This window comes from Amblyomma americanum, chromosome 8, assembly GCF_052857255.1.
Source record: "Amblyomma americanum isolate KBUSLIRL-KWMA chromosome 8, ASM5285725v1, whole genome shotgun sequence".
NCBI classification, from domain to species: Eukaryota; Metazoa; Arthropoda; class Arachnida; order Ixodida; family Ixodidae; genus Amblyomma; species Amblyomma americanum.
The window spans coordinates 153,886,651-153,905,113 of NC_135504.1; the positions used below are offsets into that span (position 1 = coordinate 153,886,651).

The window sequence follows — 18,463 nt, forward strand, 5'->3', positions numbered from 1 at the left end:
TCCCCTCTGCATTGCTCCTATGGCTTTCTTTACTTCCTCTTTCGTTACTGGCGGAATGACGCATTGCTGTGCGCTACTGTCGCTCTCATTAACGCTCTGATTACGCTCACTACTGATAGATTTGTTTTTTTTTTGTGTCACTTGCCCTAATTGCTGCAGCTCGGCCCAACAATGTTTTATTTGAGTAGGGTGTGTTCCGCGGTGGCTGCGTTTTTATGGAGGAAAAACGCTAAGGCGCCCGTGTGCTGTGCGATGTCAGTGCACGTTAAAGATCCCCAGGTGGTCGAAATTATTCCGGAGCCCTCCACTACGGCACCTATTCTACCTTTCTTCTTTCGCTCCCTCCTTTATCCCTTCCCTTACGGCGCGGTTCAGGTGTCCAGCGATACATGAGACAGATACTGCGCCATTTCCTTTCCCCAAAAAACCAATTATTATTATTAGGGTGTGTTGCTGGGCGAGGTGGTTTGACATTCTGAACACTGAAGTGCTGGCAGACAACGAATGACGGGAGGACGAGACATCAGTGCACTGCGTGTCTCCTCCTCCCTTCGACCGTTATCTGCCAGTGCTTCAGTGATCAGAATGTTTTAATTGCAGTTATCTAAAGTTAAAGCAGGTGTTCACCAGCATTCCTTTAAAGTATATAACAGCCCTATCTGTCGAGTGCTCACCGGCTTGAGGGTAAAACACAGAGGCTAACAAGATTGCTCAAAATACATTAGCGGTGGTTAAGCAAGGTATGGAGACAAAAGTTTTGCCGAAAACCTTAAAGGAAGAAAAGTTAGTAGCGTAATCACAGCAAACTTCATTTAGTAACAGCCGAGTAGAGTTTTAATAAACGTACACAAGGTGAGTCATGGCGTGTGGCGCAAAGATAAACGATAGTCTGTTGGTGCAGCAGACTGTGTTCCAACGGAAGTTACGTGGCGGGATGAGAAAATGGAGTTTGCTCGATACGATGGCCGCTTATGGCGAATGCACTGGGAAATCTTTGCGTTCAAGAAGGCGCCGCGGGGGTTAACGCTGAGCTGCAATTCTGGACTTATCTACCTTGGATATTGTGACGACGACGAAGCTGGCAGTGGCGCGGTACGGAGCGCTCGCGCTAGGCCAGCGGCCATTAAATCATATCTCAGCCATCGTTCATCGCGCTGTATTCTTGGGCTGGTCGGCACGTAACATTTGGTGTGAGGTGCGGGGTATCATTCCCATCCTGTTTGTGCAGCTTCGGCGTCCTGCGCCAGCCATGATCTTCGACCGTGAGTTCTTGGCCTGCATCGCCCAGCCGTGCCCCAACCGTGCATTTTATCCGGTCATCTTATTACTTGCGGGGCGCGTGCCATTTAAGGTCAATAGCCTGACAATTACTTGTTTTGCGTATTCTGTGCGCAGCCCATTTATGCTTGTATTCCTTTAATTTTAGCCAAGAAATTTAGAAATGTTCTCGCTCTTCTGCCCATTGTGCTAAACTATGACATAAAGAGACATACCTACTTTGTGGCCATCTGGGCTGCTACAAACATCGCAACGGGCCCACAGTGACGCACTTGGCGCTGGTCACGTGAAGCGAGGTGACTGGTTATTAACGCTCTCAGCTGTGAGCCCACCGGGTAGGGATTCGTACACCATCTTTCAGTGTAATCACTTCAAATAGCGCCTACTGTCATTCACGCCGGGTGCATTGTACAACGGATACGATGCACTACAAAAAAAAAAGCTGAAGATGCGAGGAAGACTCGCAATACGCTGCCGAAGCAAATGAATATCGATGAGGCGGCAGAGTGCTACTAAGTAGCAGATGGCAAATGCGGGCATTGAGTATGTTAGATTCGCTTCACTTAGTGGTTATAAAGGTGTGCGAAAGGCTACAGAGGTCATCCCGATTCACAAACCGGCTTTTAAATGAAGCTCTTGCGAGAGTGGAATTACAGAAGAAATAAGTAGAAGCAAAGTAACTAAATAGCGTGCAGACACGCACAGCGTACGGCAGGACTGCACCGATGTAGACTGAGAAAATAAATGCGATGAACAAAGAAGAAAGTAGCACATACCAGAATATACAATTATCGGCAGTTTGACAATACATCTCCGTGAGCTTATGGAAACACGCTGTAATCTTCGACGCGTGGTGGCCAGAAGCAAAGAAGGAGCTTCAAAATAAAGAAAACTTCCCATTTCCATGGAACTCTTAAGAGCTCTGAGTAGCTGCAACAAGAATAAAAAAGGAATTTCGAAAAACTACCTCTAGCTGCAGTAGGAGAAAACTACGGAATTCGCTGAATGACGAAAAAAACACCCATTTAAATCTTGGCACGCAGTCGCTGATGCTTGAAGGACGGAACGGGACGTATCTAGAGCCAGAAATAAGTGCGTAGACTACTGAGAGCAGGATTATTTTTGGTTTGTAAACTGGTAAAGAATTAAATAGATCTCAAGCAAGATCACTAACGTTCAGTTTGTGCGTGTTAGCATCGGATGACAGGATAAAACAGAGCGCAATGTTCAATCCTGTCATGCCGGTCTCCAGCACGGAGTGACCGCAAATTCCTTAAAGCGGAAGGAATTGTTCACAAGAATAAGAATTATCAGCAACGCTTCAGGTTTACCTCTCAAATTTTCAAGCGCATCCTGCAAATAACCTTCTGCCCAAATATGGAGGAGAAAGAAGGAAGCTGCAAAGAGACAGCACACAGCCTGCTGAGCAGACAGAAGTGATACGGGCGGAAAAGGAGCACCCAATGATATCCGAGCAGAAAGACCAAGTGGTGGCACACGTGGTGGCACCGAAGTTGACTTCTAGGTGTCGCATACACTGGAAGGTGAACGTGGAAAGACGGAACCATTAGATGAGTAAATATACACGATTCTAAAACTCGCCTGTTTTAAAGTTGAAGCTCTCCTATTATCGGTCGAGCCCGCCAGTTGTATATTGTTACTAGGTTAGTTCAGCAGCAGGGACGATAGGCCGTGCACAGAAGACACACCAGAAAACGGGTTACTCAAGCACTAGCGGCAGCGTCCTCGTCTTCGTCGACTGCCCAGCGACACAACAACGTCGTCTTCGCTTCGTGACTGTGTACCATAACACTACAACCCCCCCCCCCCCCCCTCTGCCCCGCGGGAGAAGGCACACACACGGGGTGGCCTAGGGGGTGGGAGCGAGAGGTAGGGTTTAAGACGAGCGACGTGCACAAGCTGTGTGGAGGCGGCCACAGAAGGAGAGTGGGGGTGCATGCAGCGGCGTGAGTTCATAGGTCACATCGCTCAGTTGCCTCAAGACGCGGTAAGGACCGACGTAACGAGGTAGGAGCTTCTCACACAGTCCCACACGGCGTGCAGGGAGCCAGAGGAGTACCAGGGAGCCGGGAGCGTAATGGACGTCACGATGATGAGGGTCGTAACTACGTTTTTGAGCAGTCTGAGAAGCGTGGAGACGAACCCTAGCGATTTGGCGAGCGGCGTCAGCACGGGCAATGACGTCACAAGCATAACTGCTAGTGGAAGGGTCAGAAGGCAGTAAGCTTTCAAAGGTTAGCAACGGGTCGCGGCCAAAAAGCTGGTAGAAGGGGGAGTATCCGGTGGTATCGTGGCGTGAGGAACTGTAGGCGAACGTCACGAAGGGCAAACTGACGTCCCAGTCACGATGCTGGTCGGAGGGATACATCGACAGCATGTCCGTCAGGGTGCGGTTAAGGCGCTCAGTAAAGCCGTTTGTTAGGAGATGGTAGGCCGTGGTGAACTTGTGACGGGTGAAGCAGGAGCGGAGAAGGTCGTGGACCACTTTAGAAACAAAGCAGGGGCCTCGATCTGTAAGCAGATGACGAGGACCGCCATGAAGCAAGACGACGTCATGGAGGAGAAAGTCGGCGACATCGGAGGCACACCTGGTCTGGATAGCGCGCGTGATAGCGTACCGGGTAGTGTAATCGGTCGCAACGGCAATCCACTTGTTCCCGGAAGTTGATGTGAGAAAAGGCCCGAGCAGGTCGAGACCAACACGGAAAAATGTCTCAGTCGGAACCTCGATGGGCTGAAGCGGGCCACTAGGCAGGAGCGGGAGTGTTTTCCGACGCTGACATTGATCGCAGGCAGCAAGGTAACCGCGGACAGAGCGGTAAAGGCCAGGCCAGAAGAACCGCCGGCGCACGCTGTCATAGGTGCGGGAAAGATACAGGCGCCCTGCAGTAGGAGCGTGATGAAGCTGGGCGAGGACTGTGGGGCGGTGATGCGTCGGGACGACGAGCAAGAGGTCGGCGCCATCAGGGTACATATTGCGACGCTACAGAATATCGTGATGCAGCACTATCACGGATTTCCCCGGAGAACACTCGGGTCGAAAGAATGGACGAGGCGACAGGTGTACACACACAAAAGCACATTTAATACACCCTACGTGACACACACACTAGAACACAAAACTAATAAAACTAACACAAAACACAAATACTATAAATACACACGACCCGGGCACACTGCTACCAGCGTCTACTACTAGCGTTCTACTATTAGCGGTCGGCGTTCGTGGTCACGGTTGTTTCGGTGTGGCTGCGGCGTTGTATGGATCCAGTAGGCGGTGTCGAGGCGGCGTTCGACGTGCTTGGGCTGGCGTCGCAGGCGGCGTCGCTGGCTGCGTCGTACAAGCTCCCGGTCCAAGCGCCCGTGGAGGTGATGCCGGTGTTGCTGGCGTTGGGGGCACTACCCGGATGGGCGGCAACAGCGCTGCAGAGACCCCTGACCGTAGCAGATGGTAGCGTCCTCCGTTGACTCCCCAGAACGGGCTCAGGCACGGCAGGAGGCCCACGATGCGTTGCCGTAGAACGCGAGCTCACCGGAGCAGTAGCCGGCGTCCCTTTCTTCCAGCCAAAGTGCCCCTGACCCACCGGAGCCTCCGCTTCTCTGCTGTTCCCCCCCGGGCCTCGCTTTCACTCACCCTTTTATATCCTCGGTGTTAGTCCACGTAAGCCTTGTCGTCGTCCTCTTTTCCACCAATCATCTCACTCCACCTCGCCGAATGCTTCTTCTTTCTCGTTATTCTTCGGTTAATTCATGTCGTGTTCTTCACAGCTCTTTCCTTTAAAATTTAATTTAGGCTCCTTAATATGTGTGGCAAGGGCCCCCTCTCTCAATAGTTTTTCCATGAAAAACTGCTCACGTCATCGTTATCTCCAAGCCACCCAGCCAAACGACTATCTTCTGTGGCGATTCTGGACCCAGCACACACCACATCGCAGATGTCCAGCACACAACAAACGCACACCACTAACACAGCACACCAAATTGCGTTTTCAGAACAGTAGCACACCATTGCCGCAGTCCGTACAGAGTCCTTAATAAACATGTTCGTATCCACAACACACTCCTTTGTATGATCACATAACACCAACAACAGCAGCAACAACAAGATAAATCCCAGAGATACATTAACACAGTTACAACAACAAGATACATCCCCGATATACTTAGAGCTGTTCAGTTAGCTCTATCTGTATACAAGTGTAATTTGTAACATATGACCTCCGTTTTGCCTGGCCCATCCGAAAACGTCTCCCCCTTGGTTTGGAGTAGAGCTGTAATCCCCTGGCTTCATTCAAATTGGGTTTCATTAGCACCTCATCTCCTCCTGCATTTTTCTCCCCACTGCACGTGGGCACCTCTGCAACATCACCTGTCCCCTCGGCAACTACCGCACATGCTACCTTAGGGGCGTACCGTACCGGACCCCTTTCTTCGTACTTCTTTAACATATTTACATGGAAAACCTCCTTAGTGTCGTCAATCAATAATTCATAATCTATATCCTTTTTCCTCCGCGTCACAAGGTACGGGCCCTTCCATTGCATTACTAACTGATTATGATCCGTGGGTAGCAAGACGAGAAAACTGTCGCCCGGATACAGATTCCTGTGAATGGCTTTCTTTTCATAATATCCCTTATGGCGTTCACGCGCCTTTTCCAGGCCTTGATATGCCAATCTGCATGTTTCCTTCAACCTGTCCCGCAACTCAAGAATGTACGTGTAAGTTTTCTGGAGATCTGATGCAATCTCTTTATTAGTCCACAACTCCTTGAGTACTGCAAGTGGATTTCTAGCGGTTCATCGATATAGCATCTCGAAAGGCGAGCAACCAAGACTCGTTCGTGGTACTTCGCGGCAAGCGAACAAAAGAGCTGGGAGATATCTATCCCAATCAGTACGTCTCTCCTGGCACATTTTCTTGATCATGTTTTGAGGGTGCCGTTGAACCGCTCTACAAGCCCATTACACATGGGAAGGTAAGGCGTTGTCAGTAATTTTCTTACTGACAAAAGGCGGCTAACCTCCTTCATTAGTTCCGATGCGAAGTTTGAGACCCGGTCACTCAAAACTTCCCTCGGGAACCCATAACGCGAAAACATTTCCACGAGACCCTCCGCCACTTGGATACTGTCAGTAGTTTTGAGTGGAATGGCGTCAGGATAACGAGTGGCCACGTCAACCAGAGTAAGCACATATCTATTGCTTTTGGCCGATACTGGAGAGATTGGCCTCACAATGTCAATCGCCACTCGCTGAAACGGTAGGTCGATGGCTGGCATCTTGGCCAGAGGTACAGGACCAACTCTTCTCCTCGGAACTGTGCGCTGGCACACATCACATGTGCGAACAAAGCGCTTAACGTCACTCCGAACACCCGGCCAAAAGAACTCCTCAGTGATCCTAGACACCGTTTTTTGAACACCCCGGTGTCCGGCCATAATGGCGTCATGTCCTAAGCACAGCACGGTCTCTCGCATATCTCTCGGTAGCACCAGCTGTTCGACCCGCCTTCCTGAAATAAATATGCATTCCCTGTGCAGAAGACCATTTACCAATTGATATTCGAAGGACGTACGACTCTTCTTTCTTTTCACTTTTCCCCCAACTCTTTCGAATCAGGCTTTCGAGCTCGCGTCTTCTTTTTGTCTATTTGCAATTTCGCCCGGTGTTACGCTCAAGCACATCGCAACAGGAGTAGAGAGCGGACGCTGCGTTGCTCGGGCTGTCGCTTGAGCTCTTGTCTCCACTGCCGACGAGAAACTGACTGCGCCCGTCTGAGCTGTCGCGGGCCTTTCCTCCTTTGGATGTTCTTCAACGTCGAGCATCCTCCACTCAGGATCGGGGTTTTCGACACTTCTTGCACCCGTAATGTTTCCCAAGATGAAATCGTAGATGGGTTGGTCTACGCATTTTGCCACCAGCTGCCCCATATAATATGGCGTGGACACTATAATCCTGGCTTCAGGAAGGTACCTTACTGTGCTGTCTACCAGAGTGACGACCGATGCTTCCCCTGTAAGATCCTCGTCCTTCACCAGGCTTCTCCGAACCAAGACTGTGTTGACACCGCTGTCTCTAAGCACCAATATAGGACGGTCCCCTATTTGCCCAACCACCACTGGCATTGCTGCTTTCCACTTGGGTGTTCCACTCACCGCCCATTCTCCCGCGGCGTTTGATCTCCTTTCAGCTGTTGCACTTCAGGTGGCGTGGCATGTTCTACCCTAGAGTCGACAACGCATGAAGCTTGGTCCTGCGTTCTGTATCGGCACTCATCCAGAGTATGAACCCTCCCCTTACAACCTTGACGCACAAAACGTGTTTTCTGGGCAGCGCTGCTACTCCGACAGTCAACTGCACGGTGTCCCACCTTGCCACAGAGAAAACACCTTACTGGCGCCTTAGATGCACCGCCATATGCTCTTGGTTTCGCCGCGTCTGTCTCTAGGATATTTTGTGTTTCCTGCTTTGCCTTACTCAAATTTCTTAGCCCTTGAGCCTCGAGGAGCCTCGAGGTCTGCAGTGTCGGTGAACTCCTCCAATGAACGCAACTTTCTTTCTTTCTGGAATAGCGCTAGCTTTGAGCTGCAACATGCTAAAAATTGTTCTGTGACCAGCTTGCCACGCACATCTTCAAAAATCGTTTCTGTGTTTGACATATCAAGCCACCTATCAAAATATTTGGTCAGCCTGCAGGACAACTGCTTAGCGGTTTCCGAATCCTCAGGTTTCGCGGTGCGAAAACTCTCACGAAAATCCTCTGCCGTAAGCTGAATCTTTGGGGGAGCGCCTTTTTGACCTTCTCGTAGTCCATGGAATCAGCATCAGGCATTCTTCCAAAAACATTCAGTGCCTCGCCGACTAAACACATGCTCAATGCCGTGGCCCATTCGCTGCGCTCCCAGCCTTGCCCCAAAGCTATCCGCTCGAATCGTTGCAGATATGCGTCCAGATCATCTCTTTTGTCATCGAAGGGAGCCATCAGCTTCCTTGGACAAATTCTGGCCGGTCTAGGAGATTCTCTACTCGATAAGGAACGCTGATCACTGTCCGTGATCTCCTCATATCCTCCCGCGATATGCGCCTGTTTCCACAAAACAAACTCCTTTTCCCGTACTATCCTTCTTTTCTCCGGTTCTTCTGCCTCGCGAGCTCTTCTAGCTTCCCGCTCTTCTGCCTCGCGAGCTCTTTAAACTGCTTCGCAAGCTCTCTCATCTGCTTCGCGAGCGTCTGCGCGTGCTTGCGCCCTTTCCTCTCTCTGCCTGTCTGCCTCCACTTTCTGCCTCTTTCCCTCCTCGTCAAAGAGACGCAGCGCCTCTTCCTTGCTTAAACCTAGCTTGAGCGCCAATTCTAACGTTTTTGCCAAATCCATACTTTCTGCCGTCGAGAGATCGGAAAGATCCGAGACAAAGCAAAAAGCAAAAAAGGAAATGAATCCTGGCAGGCTCGCCACTTATCTTTGTAATGGATCTCCCCGGAGAACACTGAGGTCGAAATAATGGACTAGGCGACCGGTGTACCCACACAAACGCACATTTAATACACTCTACGTGACACACACACTAGAACACAAAACTAATAAAACTAACACAAAACACAAATTCTATAAATACACACGACCCGGGCACACTGCTACCAGCGTCTACTACTGGCGTTCTACTATTAGCAGTCGGCGTTCGTGCTCACGGTTGGTTCTGTGTGGCTGCGGCGTTGTACGGATCCGGTAGGCGGCGTCGAGGCGGCGTTCGACGTGCTTGGGCTGGCGTCGCTGGCGGCGTCGCTGGCTGCGTCGTACAAGCTCCTGGTCCAAGCGCACGTGGAGGTGACGCCGGTGTTGTTGGCTTTGGGGGCGCCACCCGGATGGGCGGCAACAGCGCTGGAGAGACCCCTGTCCGTAGCAGGTGGTAGCGTCCTCCATTGACTCCCCGGAACGGGATCAGGCACGGCAGGAAGTCCACGATGCGAAGTCGTAGAACGCGAGCTCACCGAAGCAGTGGCCGGCGTCGCTCTCTTCCAGCCAAAGTGCCCCTGACCCGCCGGAGCCTCCGCTTCTCTGCTGTTCTCCCTCGTCTCTCGCTTTCACTCGCCCTTTTATAGCCTCGGTGTTAGTCCACGTAAGCCTTGTCGTCGTCTTTTTCTCTTCTCCACCAATCATCTCTCTCCACCTCACCGAATGCTTCTTCCTCTTCCTTATTTTTCGGTTTATCCACGTCGTCTTCTTCATACCTCTTTCCTTTAAAATTTAATTTAGGCTCCTTAATATATTGACAAGCACGAACAGGCTCAGATCAGGATCGGAAGTGCCGCTTCGGAGGCGGACGATTATAGGGCGCAGAGATGGATCACGGCGCTGCTCGTCGTCGATGTGTAGAAAGTCCGACATGGACAAAACACAATAGTCGGTATCATGGTTGTGGGAATGAGGAGGATCGACGGGATGCCGGGACAAAGAGACAGCTTCTTGGTGCAACTGGGCGGACTTGGAAACAACAGTAAATGTGTATTCCTCCAAACGCAAGGCCCAGCGACCAAGTCGGCCTTTGGGGTCATTAAGAGAGGAGAGCCAACACAAGGCATGGTGGTCCGTAACGACGCAGAAGGGCCGCCCAAACAAATAAGGCGGAATTTTGTTAACGCCCAACAAGTGCAGGGCAATACCGCTCAGTGATGGAATAGTTACGTTCAGAGGGAGCAGGCGGCTGGCGCAAGCGACGACACGATAGTGGTCATGCTGGCGCTGCGCAAGGATGGCCCAAATACCATGGTCACTGGCGTCGGTGCGAAGTTCCGTAGGCGCAGAAGGGTGGAAATGGGCCTGCAAAGGTGGAGCAGTGAGGGCTGCAACAAGTGCGGTGAAGGCGCTAGCTTGGTCAAGGCCCCAGGGGAAAGGCACATCGTTCTTCGGGAGGGAGGTAAGGGGACGGGCCTGTGTCAGCGAAGTTCGGGATACGAGCAGAGCCCGAGGAAACTGTGCACATCTTTCGAGGAACGGGGGGGTGGGGAAATCACGGAGGGCACGAACTTTGTCAGGGTCGGGCTTGACACCAGAAGCATCGACCAAGTAGCCGAGGACCTTGATTTGGCGCTGGCTGAAGCTGCACTTCTTGGAGTTGAGTTGGAGGGCGGCGCGGTGGAAGACGGCCGCGACGGCAAGGATAGTAAAATACGGTGTAGTTGGCTTTAGAGAGTTGGGGAGAAAACGACAACGTCATCCAGATAGCACAAGCACGTCGTCCATTTGAATCCACGCAGGAGCGAGTCCATCATAGCTCAAAGGTGGCAGGAGCGTTGCAAAGGCCGAAAGGCATGGCCTTGAATTGGTATCGGCCATCGGGGTGACAAAGGCTGTTTTCTCACGATCCCGTTCGTCAACAGCAATTTGCCAGTAGGCTGAACGGAGATCAGTAGAAGAAAAATAGCTGGCACCGTGTAGGCAGTCGAGGGCTTCATCAATTTTCGTAAGAGGATAGACGTCTTTCTTTGTTATTTGATTATGATGGCGATAGTCGACACAGAAGTGCCAACGGCCATCTTTCTTTTTGACCAACACAACAGGGGACGCCCACGGACTTCTAGAAGGCTCAATAATTTTGTTCGCCAGCATTTTGTCCACCTTCGTCTGGATGACATGGCGCTCAGGAAGGGAGACACGATAGGGCCTTTTGTGTATGGGGCTGGCATCGCCCATATTTATGTGATGGGTCACGACGGTAGATTGACCGAGAGGGCGATTCCCAAAATCGAAGACGTCACTGTAGGAAAATAACAGGGAGGAGAGGTCGCTGGCGTGGTCAGGTGGTAAATCCACCGCGATCATTGCAGAAATAAGGTCCGTACGTGAAGCTGCCGAGCGGGGATTAGGGAGACCAGTCTGAGGCTCAGCTGCGAGAGCAGAAACTGTGCATTCGGGCAAAGAAAATAGCTTAGCGAGTGCGATTCTACATGGTAAAACTTGAGTAGAGAGGCTGAAGTTGAGAATCGGAAGGTAGCTGCGGTTACCGATGACGGTGAGGACGGTGTGTGGAAGGATGACTTTTCGCTGAAGGACAACGTGCTTGATTGGGTAAGTGACGTAGGCACCATCAAGAACGGGGGGAACCGGGGACATTGGAACATAGACTGCAGAATCGCGCGGCTCACGGGTAAATTCAGCGGCACGTAAGCGGGGCGGCTTGGAATCGGCGCTATCAGAGCAGAGCGGCAGGTCCAAACGAAGAAGGCCAGTGTAGGAATCAATTGTCGCGGCGTGGGTTGTTAAAAAGTCGATGCCGAGGATCACATCATGGGGCAGTGGTCGAGCAAAGTGAACAGGACGGCTGTAGTACGCCAGGCAATGCAAACACGCGCAGTGCACATTCCAACTACGGCAGCAGCACCGCCGTCGGCGACACGGAGGGCTGAGGGAACGGCGAGTGTCACAACTTTCTTCAAACGACGGCGAAAGGAAGAGCTCAAGACAGAGACTTGAGCGCCAGTGTCAATCAGAGCCTTAACTGGTGCACCGTTCAAGGCAGATATCGAGAAGGTTGCGGCGAGCAGCGGGGGTGTTGTGCTCGCGCTTCCTGCTTTGGAATTTGGCGAAGTCGGGCATGGGGACGATTCCGTGAAGACCACCGCGAGGGTGGGTGAGCCCTCTGCGGGAGACGTGACTGCAGGACTGCCGGAGGCAACGACGACAATAGCGTCCCCACGTGTTCGAACAGGAATGCCGGAAGCAGCGACGACAATAGCCTCCCAACGTGTTCAACAGGAATGACAGCGACGACCATAAGCGTATTCGTTCCGGTCCTCGCCACGACGAAGTGCGGTATCAGTGTGGTCCCCTTCAGTCACGCCGGATTGGAACAATTGCCCGAGTGCCGCACCTTCGACAGAGCTTCCGCGTTCCGGTCACCAGTGCAAGCTCTTTCGACAGCTGCTGGGAGACAGCCTGTATTCCTGTGTCATGCAGGTGCCCTCCGGACGCACGTGCGCGGCCACCTGGAAGCCGCGGGGACGACAACGTGACCGGGTCCTGTTTCCCTCGACCGAGCTGCGAAGAAACATCAGGACCGCCCTGCCGTGGGTGGTTCCATCAAGTGCCATCGTGTGATTGGACATCATTCTTTGAACTGTATTCCCCAGCTAGGGATCTGGGGAATGCGAAGAGTATTCCGCAGCTGCCTAGAGAGAGCCCCCTTCTTGATAGGTATCAGAGACTCCAGACTGCTAAGAAGCTCTCTTTAATGAGAAGTACTCTCAGTTGCCCGTACTTGTACATAATGTAAATAGTCCTTGTATAAATTTTTCCAAGTTTTCTTCCTCCGATCGTCCTCGTCTCTTCTCCGGCCCAGTCACGCTACCTGAATCGCAACAGGGGTCAGGAGAGGATTTTCGGGCCGGGTCGTCAATGCAGCATTACGTCCGAGAGTTGCATTGGTTAGTTTTCCGAATGAGAGCCAGGTAAGGGCGGAGTGGACGGGCGTTGAAGTTGCGGCGAACAGGAGCGACGTATCTGAGGTGAAGGCGAGCGGCTGTACCTGCAAAATGGCTGTACCTGCAAAATGGCTGTACCTGCTAAATGGTACCTGCGCGGGGCCGGAGTGTCGTTGGCGTGTGAGAACTCTGGACGGGAGACATCTGGCGCGGCCCGTAGTCAGCACGACAATCGTAGTCAGAACGAGCTCCGTAGTCCATACGGCGATCATAGTTATAGTTAGGGTGAGGTAGGGAAAACCGACAGCTGCGGCAGTGGCGGGAAATGTGGCCGACACGCGAGCAGGCGAAGCAGATAAGCCGGTCGTCTGGGGTTCTCCAGTCCGCAGGATTCCGGTAGCGATAATGCAGCGGGATGGCCGGAGTCGGTGACGCAGCAGCAATCAATGGAGCGGTGGTTGGTGTACAGGGCGACGCAGAGGACAGGCCAGAATTGAGTCCCACGTCCGCGAACACCTGGCAAACAACGGCCTGGATCAGAGCAATCGTGGCGTCAGGCGGATGACGGGAGAAGGCGATGGGAGTCATAGCCTCCAGTTCCCTCCGTACAATTCTGCTTAAATTGGCAGGATGGGACGGCTGTTGCAGTGTTGGCAGGTCTTCGCAGGAGGATGTCTCCGCCGTTTTCGGAAGACGGTCGAAACAGGGAGCAATGCGGCGGTATTTGGCTTGCTCAAACTGCCGGCATACCTGGAGGACAGAGTCGACCGTTGCGCAGTCTTTGCAGAGGAGCAAGCTAAAAGCGTCGTCAGCGATCCCCTTGAGTATGTGCCCACGTTGTCGGCCTCCGACATGGCGCTGTGTACCTTACGGCAAAGAGCGAGGGCGTCCCGGATGTAAGAGATGCAAGAGTCGGTGGACGACTGAGCTCGAGAAGCGAGGTCTTTTTTAGCGCCGAGCTTGCGTCCAATTGGCTTGCCAAATAAGTCGCAGAGCTTCTGCTTACAGGTGTCCCAAGAGGTGCGTTCTTCATCATGCGTCTCAAACCAGACGCGCGCCGTGCCCGCCAAGTAGAAGATGACGTTAGCAAGCATGAGGGTCGCGTCCCATCGGTTGTGCTTACTCACACGCTCATACATGGCTAGCCAGTCTTCAACATCGACGTCATCGGTGCACAAAAGGTGCCCGGGTAGCGAGGCTGTGCCACAACAACGGTCGGCGCTGGGGTTGACGCTGTGGCCGGAGGTGCGTTTGCTTGGAGAGAGCTTGGAGAGAGCTTGCGTTTGCGGAGAGCTTGGAACAAAAGACTCGAACAAGACAGAAGGTGCAAGAAGATTAACCAACATAATCTGCCATGTCTAGCACCCACTGTCCGGCAGCAGTGCGTCGCAGCATTGCGCCGCAGTCTTCAAGTAGACGACGCTCCCGCCGGATGGATCTCTGGTATTGAAGCGATTATGAGAGAGCGTCGGGCTAGTTAATTTATTCAGTATACCCCTAAGAGCCCTCCTTCGAGGGTGCTCCATGGGGGGAGGGGGGGGGTCAGTGTAGAAACGTGTACAAGGAACAATGACCAGGCTACGTATAACGTGGAAAAATAATTAGGCACCAAAGAGTAAAGAAAAAGGCGGGCGATGAAAAACATTACGAGGCGTACACGTCACTTATCAGCTTTCTTACCTTTCATTATGTTAATTTCAGCCGAATGTTATGCCACGGCGCGTAACATATTGTTAGCGCTGTTTTTCTCCACTAAGACTGCTCAGCCTACCAGAGCGCAAAATACGCCCGTTAAAGCAGGAACCTTTCTTGCGTGAGAAGAGTCATCTCACTCGTGGTTGCCATTATCATCAACGATGCAGCATCCGTCCGCTTGGATGGATTTCGTTACAGCAGCATTTATCTTCCGGCCTTCATGTCGGTGCCAAGCGTGTGCACAGATAGCAGAGATGGGTTTCGTGCACTAACCGACAACTTAGTTCAATGGCGTTCCAAGATACCCAGAAACTGCACTGGCGAGAACGCGTTAGAAGAAAAGGCACTCATTGAAGAGTATACAGGAATGGCACTGCATGCTCTGTCGCCCACAACGTGGTAGATTAGTGCCTGAGTCACGACGCAAAACATGGCTATCACAAAGGGGGCCGCGCGACCGCGCCTTCAATAGGGTGGCACAGCATTGAAGCAGAAATCTCTTCTTTACTTAAGTAGCAGCGAGTTTTTGATTTGCGCGGAATTCAAATATTGCTAGAAAAATTGAATCCTTCGAAAGCCACGGGGCCGGACGGCTTACCATCTGCATTACTTTCTTCGTGCGCGGGCCCAGTATCAAAATACTTCTTTTCTTATTTTCACAAAATCGCTTCAAGAAAGTGCTTTACCAGATGATTGGAAATTTGCTCACGTCGTGCCAGTGCACAAGTCGGAGCCCCGCCGTATCGTTTCAAATTACCGTCCGATCTCGCTAACGAGTATTAGCTGCAAGATGCTTGAACATATCTTCTTTACAAACATAATGAATCATTTGAACGCTTTTTCGTTACTATCCCACCAGCAACACGGTTTCCGCACTGGATTCTCTTGTGTCACGCAATTGACCGAATTTACATATGACCTGGCTGGTGCCTTGGACGACGGATTCACTATTGACTGTTTATATTTAGATTTCCGGAAAGCCTTTGACTTAGTGCCCCAGTCTTTACTGCTTGAAAAACTATCCTGGTACGACATAAATTGTTCAGTTATTGCCTGGATTAAAGAATATTTGCATTTGAGACGTCAAATAGTAGTGTTAAATGGAGCGCAGTCTGATCAGGCAGACGTATCGTCTGGTGTACTTCAGGGGTCGGTTCTGGGGCCACTCCTCTGTTTAATCTACATGAATGACATATGTTGCAGTATTTATTCAAAAATGCGTCTGTTTGCAGACGACTGCGTTCTATACAGGGTCATTCATACTTATGACGATTGCATTGCCCTGCAGAATGATTTATCCTTGATTACCAACTGGTGCAATACTTGGCGCATGGATATTAACGTGAAAAAATCTGTGTACATGTGTTTTACTAGAAAAAAATTCTCATGACTTTTCATACTGTATTAACACGGAAACATTGTCAAAAGTTTTCAAACATATATACCTTGGTGTATACTTTACTGCAAATTTATCCTGGCGTCCCCATATAGATTGCATTACAAGCAAGGCTTCCAGAGTACTGAGTTTTCCTCGCAAAAATGCGAAGAATTTACCGCCCAATGCCAAAGAGCTCCTGTATAAAACTAACATTAGACCAGTACTTGAATATGCTTGCTGTGTCTGGGACCCTTGGCTGCAGGTAGATATTCAAAAAGTTGAAAGGATCCAGAATTTGGCTGTGCGATTTGTTAATGCCAATTTTTCCAGGAATTTTAGCGTCTCCGCTGCAAAGAATAACCTTGAATGAGAAACACTCCAGCAGCGAAGGAAACTTCTTAGACTGAAATTTCTCCTCAATATTTTTCATAGTAAAACTGGCATTAACCGGGAGCATTATCTGCGTCATCCCGACTATGTCTCACCGCGTCTTGATCAAGCCTTCAAAATTAAAGAGATAAGATGTAAAACGAACTTCTTCAAGATGTCCTTCTTCCCCCAAACAATTCGCGAATGGAATAAACTCCCACATGATATTGCTACCATTACCTCCCCTGATGTATTTTTCCTCTTTGCGAAATATGCACTGTAATTAACCCGTTGTTTTTTTCTTCTTGTCTTTTTTTGTTTTTGTTAGTGTTCCCTGTAAGCTTGTTTGATTCAGTTGCTTGCCTATTTGCTTTTTATCTGCATTTCCTGCTTTTTCGATTGTGTTTGAGTTGTCTTGCCCCCCCCCCCCTCCCACTCTAATGCCTCACGGCGCTGTGGGTATAGTGATAAATAAATAAGTGATAAATAAATAAAACAATGCAGGAGTCATAGCGAGGCTCGGTGGCTCGCGCCATATATGCAGCACAACCTCTTCAGTTCGTGTGCGAATAAGTATTTTGTTCTTAGTCCGTATGGAGGAAAAACGCTAAGGGGCCCGTGTGCTGTGCGATGTCAGTGCACGTTAAAGATCCCCAGGTAATCGAAATTATTCCGGAGCCCTCCACTACGGACCTATTTGTTCCTCTCTTTTTTCACTCCCTCCTTTATCCCTTCCCTTACGGCGCGGTTCAGGTGTCCAACGATATATGAGACAGATACTGCGCCATTTCCTTTCCACCAAAAACCAATTATTATTATTATTATTAGCCCGTAACTTCCGCTCCGACATTCCTGTAAAGCGAGCTTTGCGCGAAGAATGGCTCTTGGGTGGTGAAAGCAGCTTCCGAGAAATGTTTCGCCGAAGTTAGGCTGCGTATACTTGTTACATTAGACGTTGTCATGTTTACATTAATATGAATTAACTATCGCATCATGCCTTTCAATGAATACCGTGAAGTGATAATTGCCAGCGCATTGCTTGCTTTGCTCGATAGCGCATTTGCGTTATTTAACGAGGAAATGAAGAAAATGTTTAGCCTGTTGAAGCTCACCAAGAGAAAGTATGGTAACTGATACTTTTAATTTTTCAGAAGCGACGCCGCAAGCAACTGCCACTCCAGAATGCACACAATTACTGACGTTGAAAGCGGTGCAAGACTGTGGTTTTCCGAATTCTCTGTAGAGATCACTCATCGTCCACAGTCGTGTTTACTATAATGCTTCCGCCAAAATGTACATTCACCAAAGGGTCAGATATCAATGCCACACTGGAGAGTGTGATAATAGCACATACTAGCCTTCGCACTTAACTCCATACAAATTGAATTTCACCGTGACATGCGTAAATTAGCGAAGTAGCTGCTCAGCAGTTCAGAGGATAGAGCCACGTAATGTTATGACAGAGCAGAAGTTAACGGTTATGCATTTACGCGAAACTGGACAATAGACAACTCGTTGAAAACAACGAGCAAAAAAAAAAAAAGATTGGGTTCAGGAGAAGGAGGCTGTCAGGATGCGAATTGTCACGACGGCTGTGGCGCCGCTGCGTTTCGTACGGTCTCGGAACAAAGGACACGAGACTCACCGTTGCGGCATCGTGCGGCTTCCGGGAACGCGAACAGGACCAGCCACAGGACTACGAACCAGCGGCTACGAACGGAGCGAAGAATACGGCCGCTGCTCCGTTGGGGCTGCATCGCTCCTTCGTTGCCGCTCTGTCAAGCGCGGCCGCGTTCAGCGCCCCTGTGTGCGTGTGCCAACCGACGATAGGGACCCTGCACTCGCGCGCGCAGCCCAGACGCCGTGCGGGATGCCCGTTATGGCGGCGGGGTTTCGCAGGCGACAGGCGCGACCAGGCGGTCTCGCCAAACGGCGGCTGACGAGAGGGATGCAAGCCTCCCAGGAGTGCCGCGGTGGCGCGCCACGGTCGCGGCTCTTCTCTCTCTTCTTCACCAAAAGGGATGAAAAGGGGGAATCGGGGAGAGTGCGCAGATGTCGCGTTTACCTGGCGATCTCGCACACATACACAAAAAAGGAAACAGAGGGAGCGGATGGGGAGAAGCGCATGCGCGGTTGCGCTTTTCAGATTGCCACGTGACCAGGCGCGCTCGTTGAGCGCGCCTCCACGCGGGTGGTCGTTGAATTGAAGTCGCCTTTGAGCCACACGGCTTGGCTGCTCTGCCTCTCTTTTCGGCGAGAATTCTTTTCTTTTTTTTTGTATAGTTGAGGTCCACTCCAGCGCACT

At 51.0% G+C, this 18,463-nt stretch overlaps 1 protein-coding gene across 1 annotated transcript in view; it reads right to left on the minus strand.

Moving 5' to 3' along the window:
* The window catches only part of LOC144102119 (uncharacterized), a 399,640-nt gene extending 381,515 nt beyond the window's left edge, over window positions 1-18,125 (minus strand). Inside the window, exon 1 of the mRNA XM_077635411.1 lies at window positions 17,804-18,125. Within this exon, the coding sequence (XP_077491537.1) occupies window positions 17,804-17,915 (112 nt within the window). The 5' untranslated portion in view covers window positions 17,916-18,125. The remainder of the gene's footprint in view (window positions 1-17,803) is intronic.
* Between the last annotated feature and the right edge of the window lie 338 nt (window positions 18,126-18,463).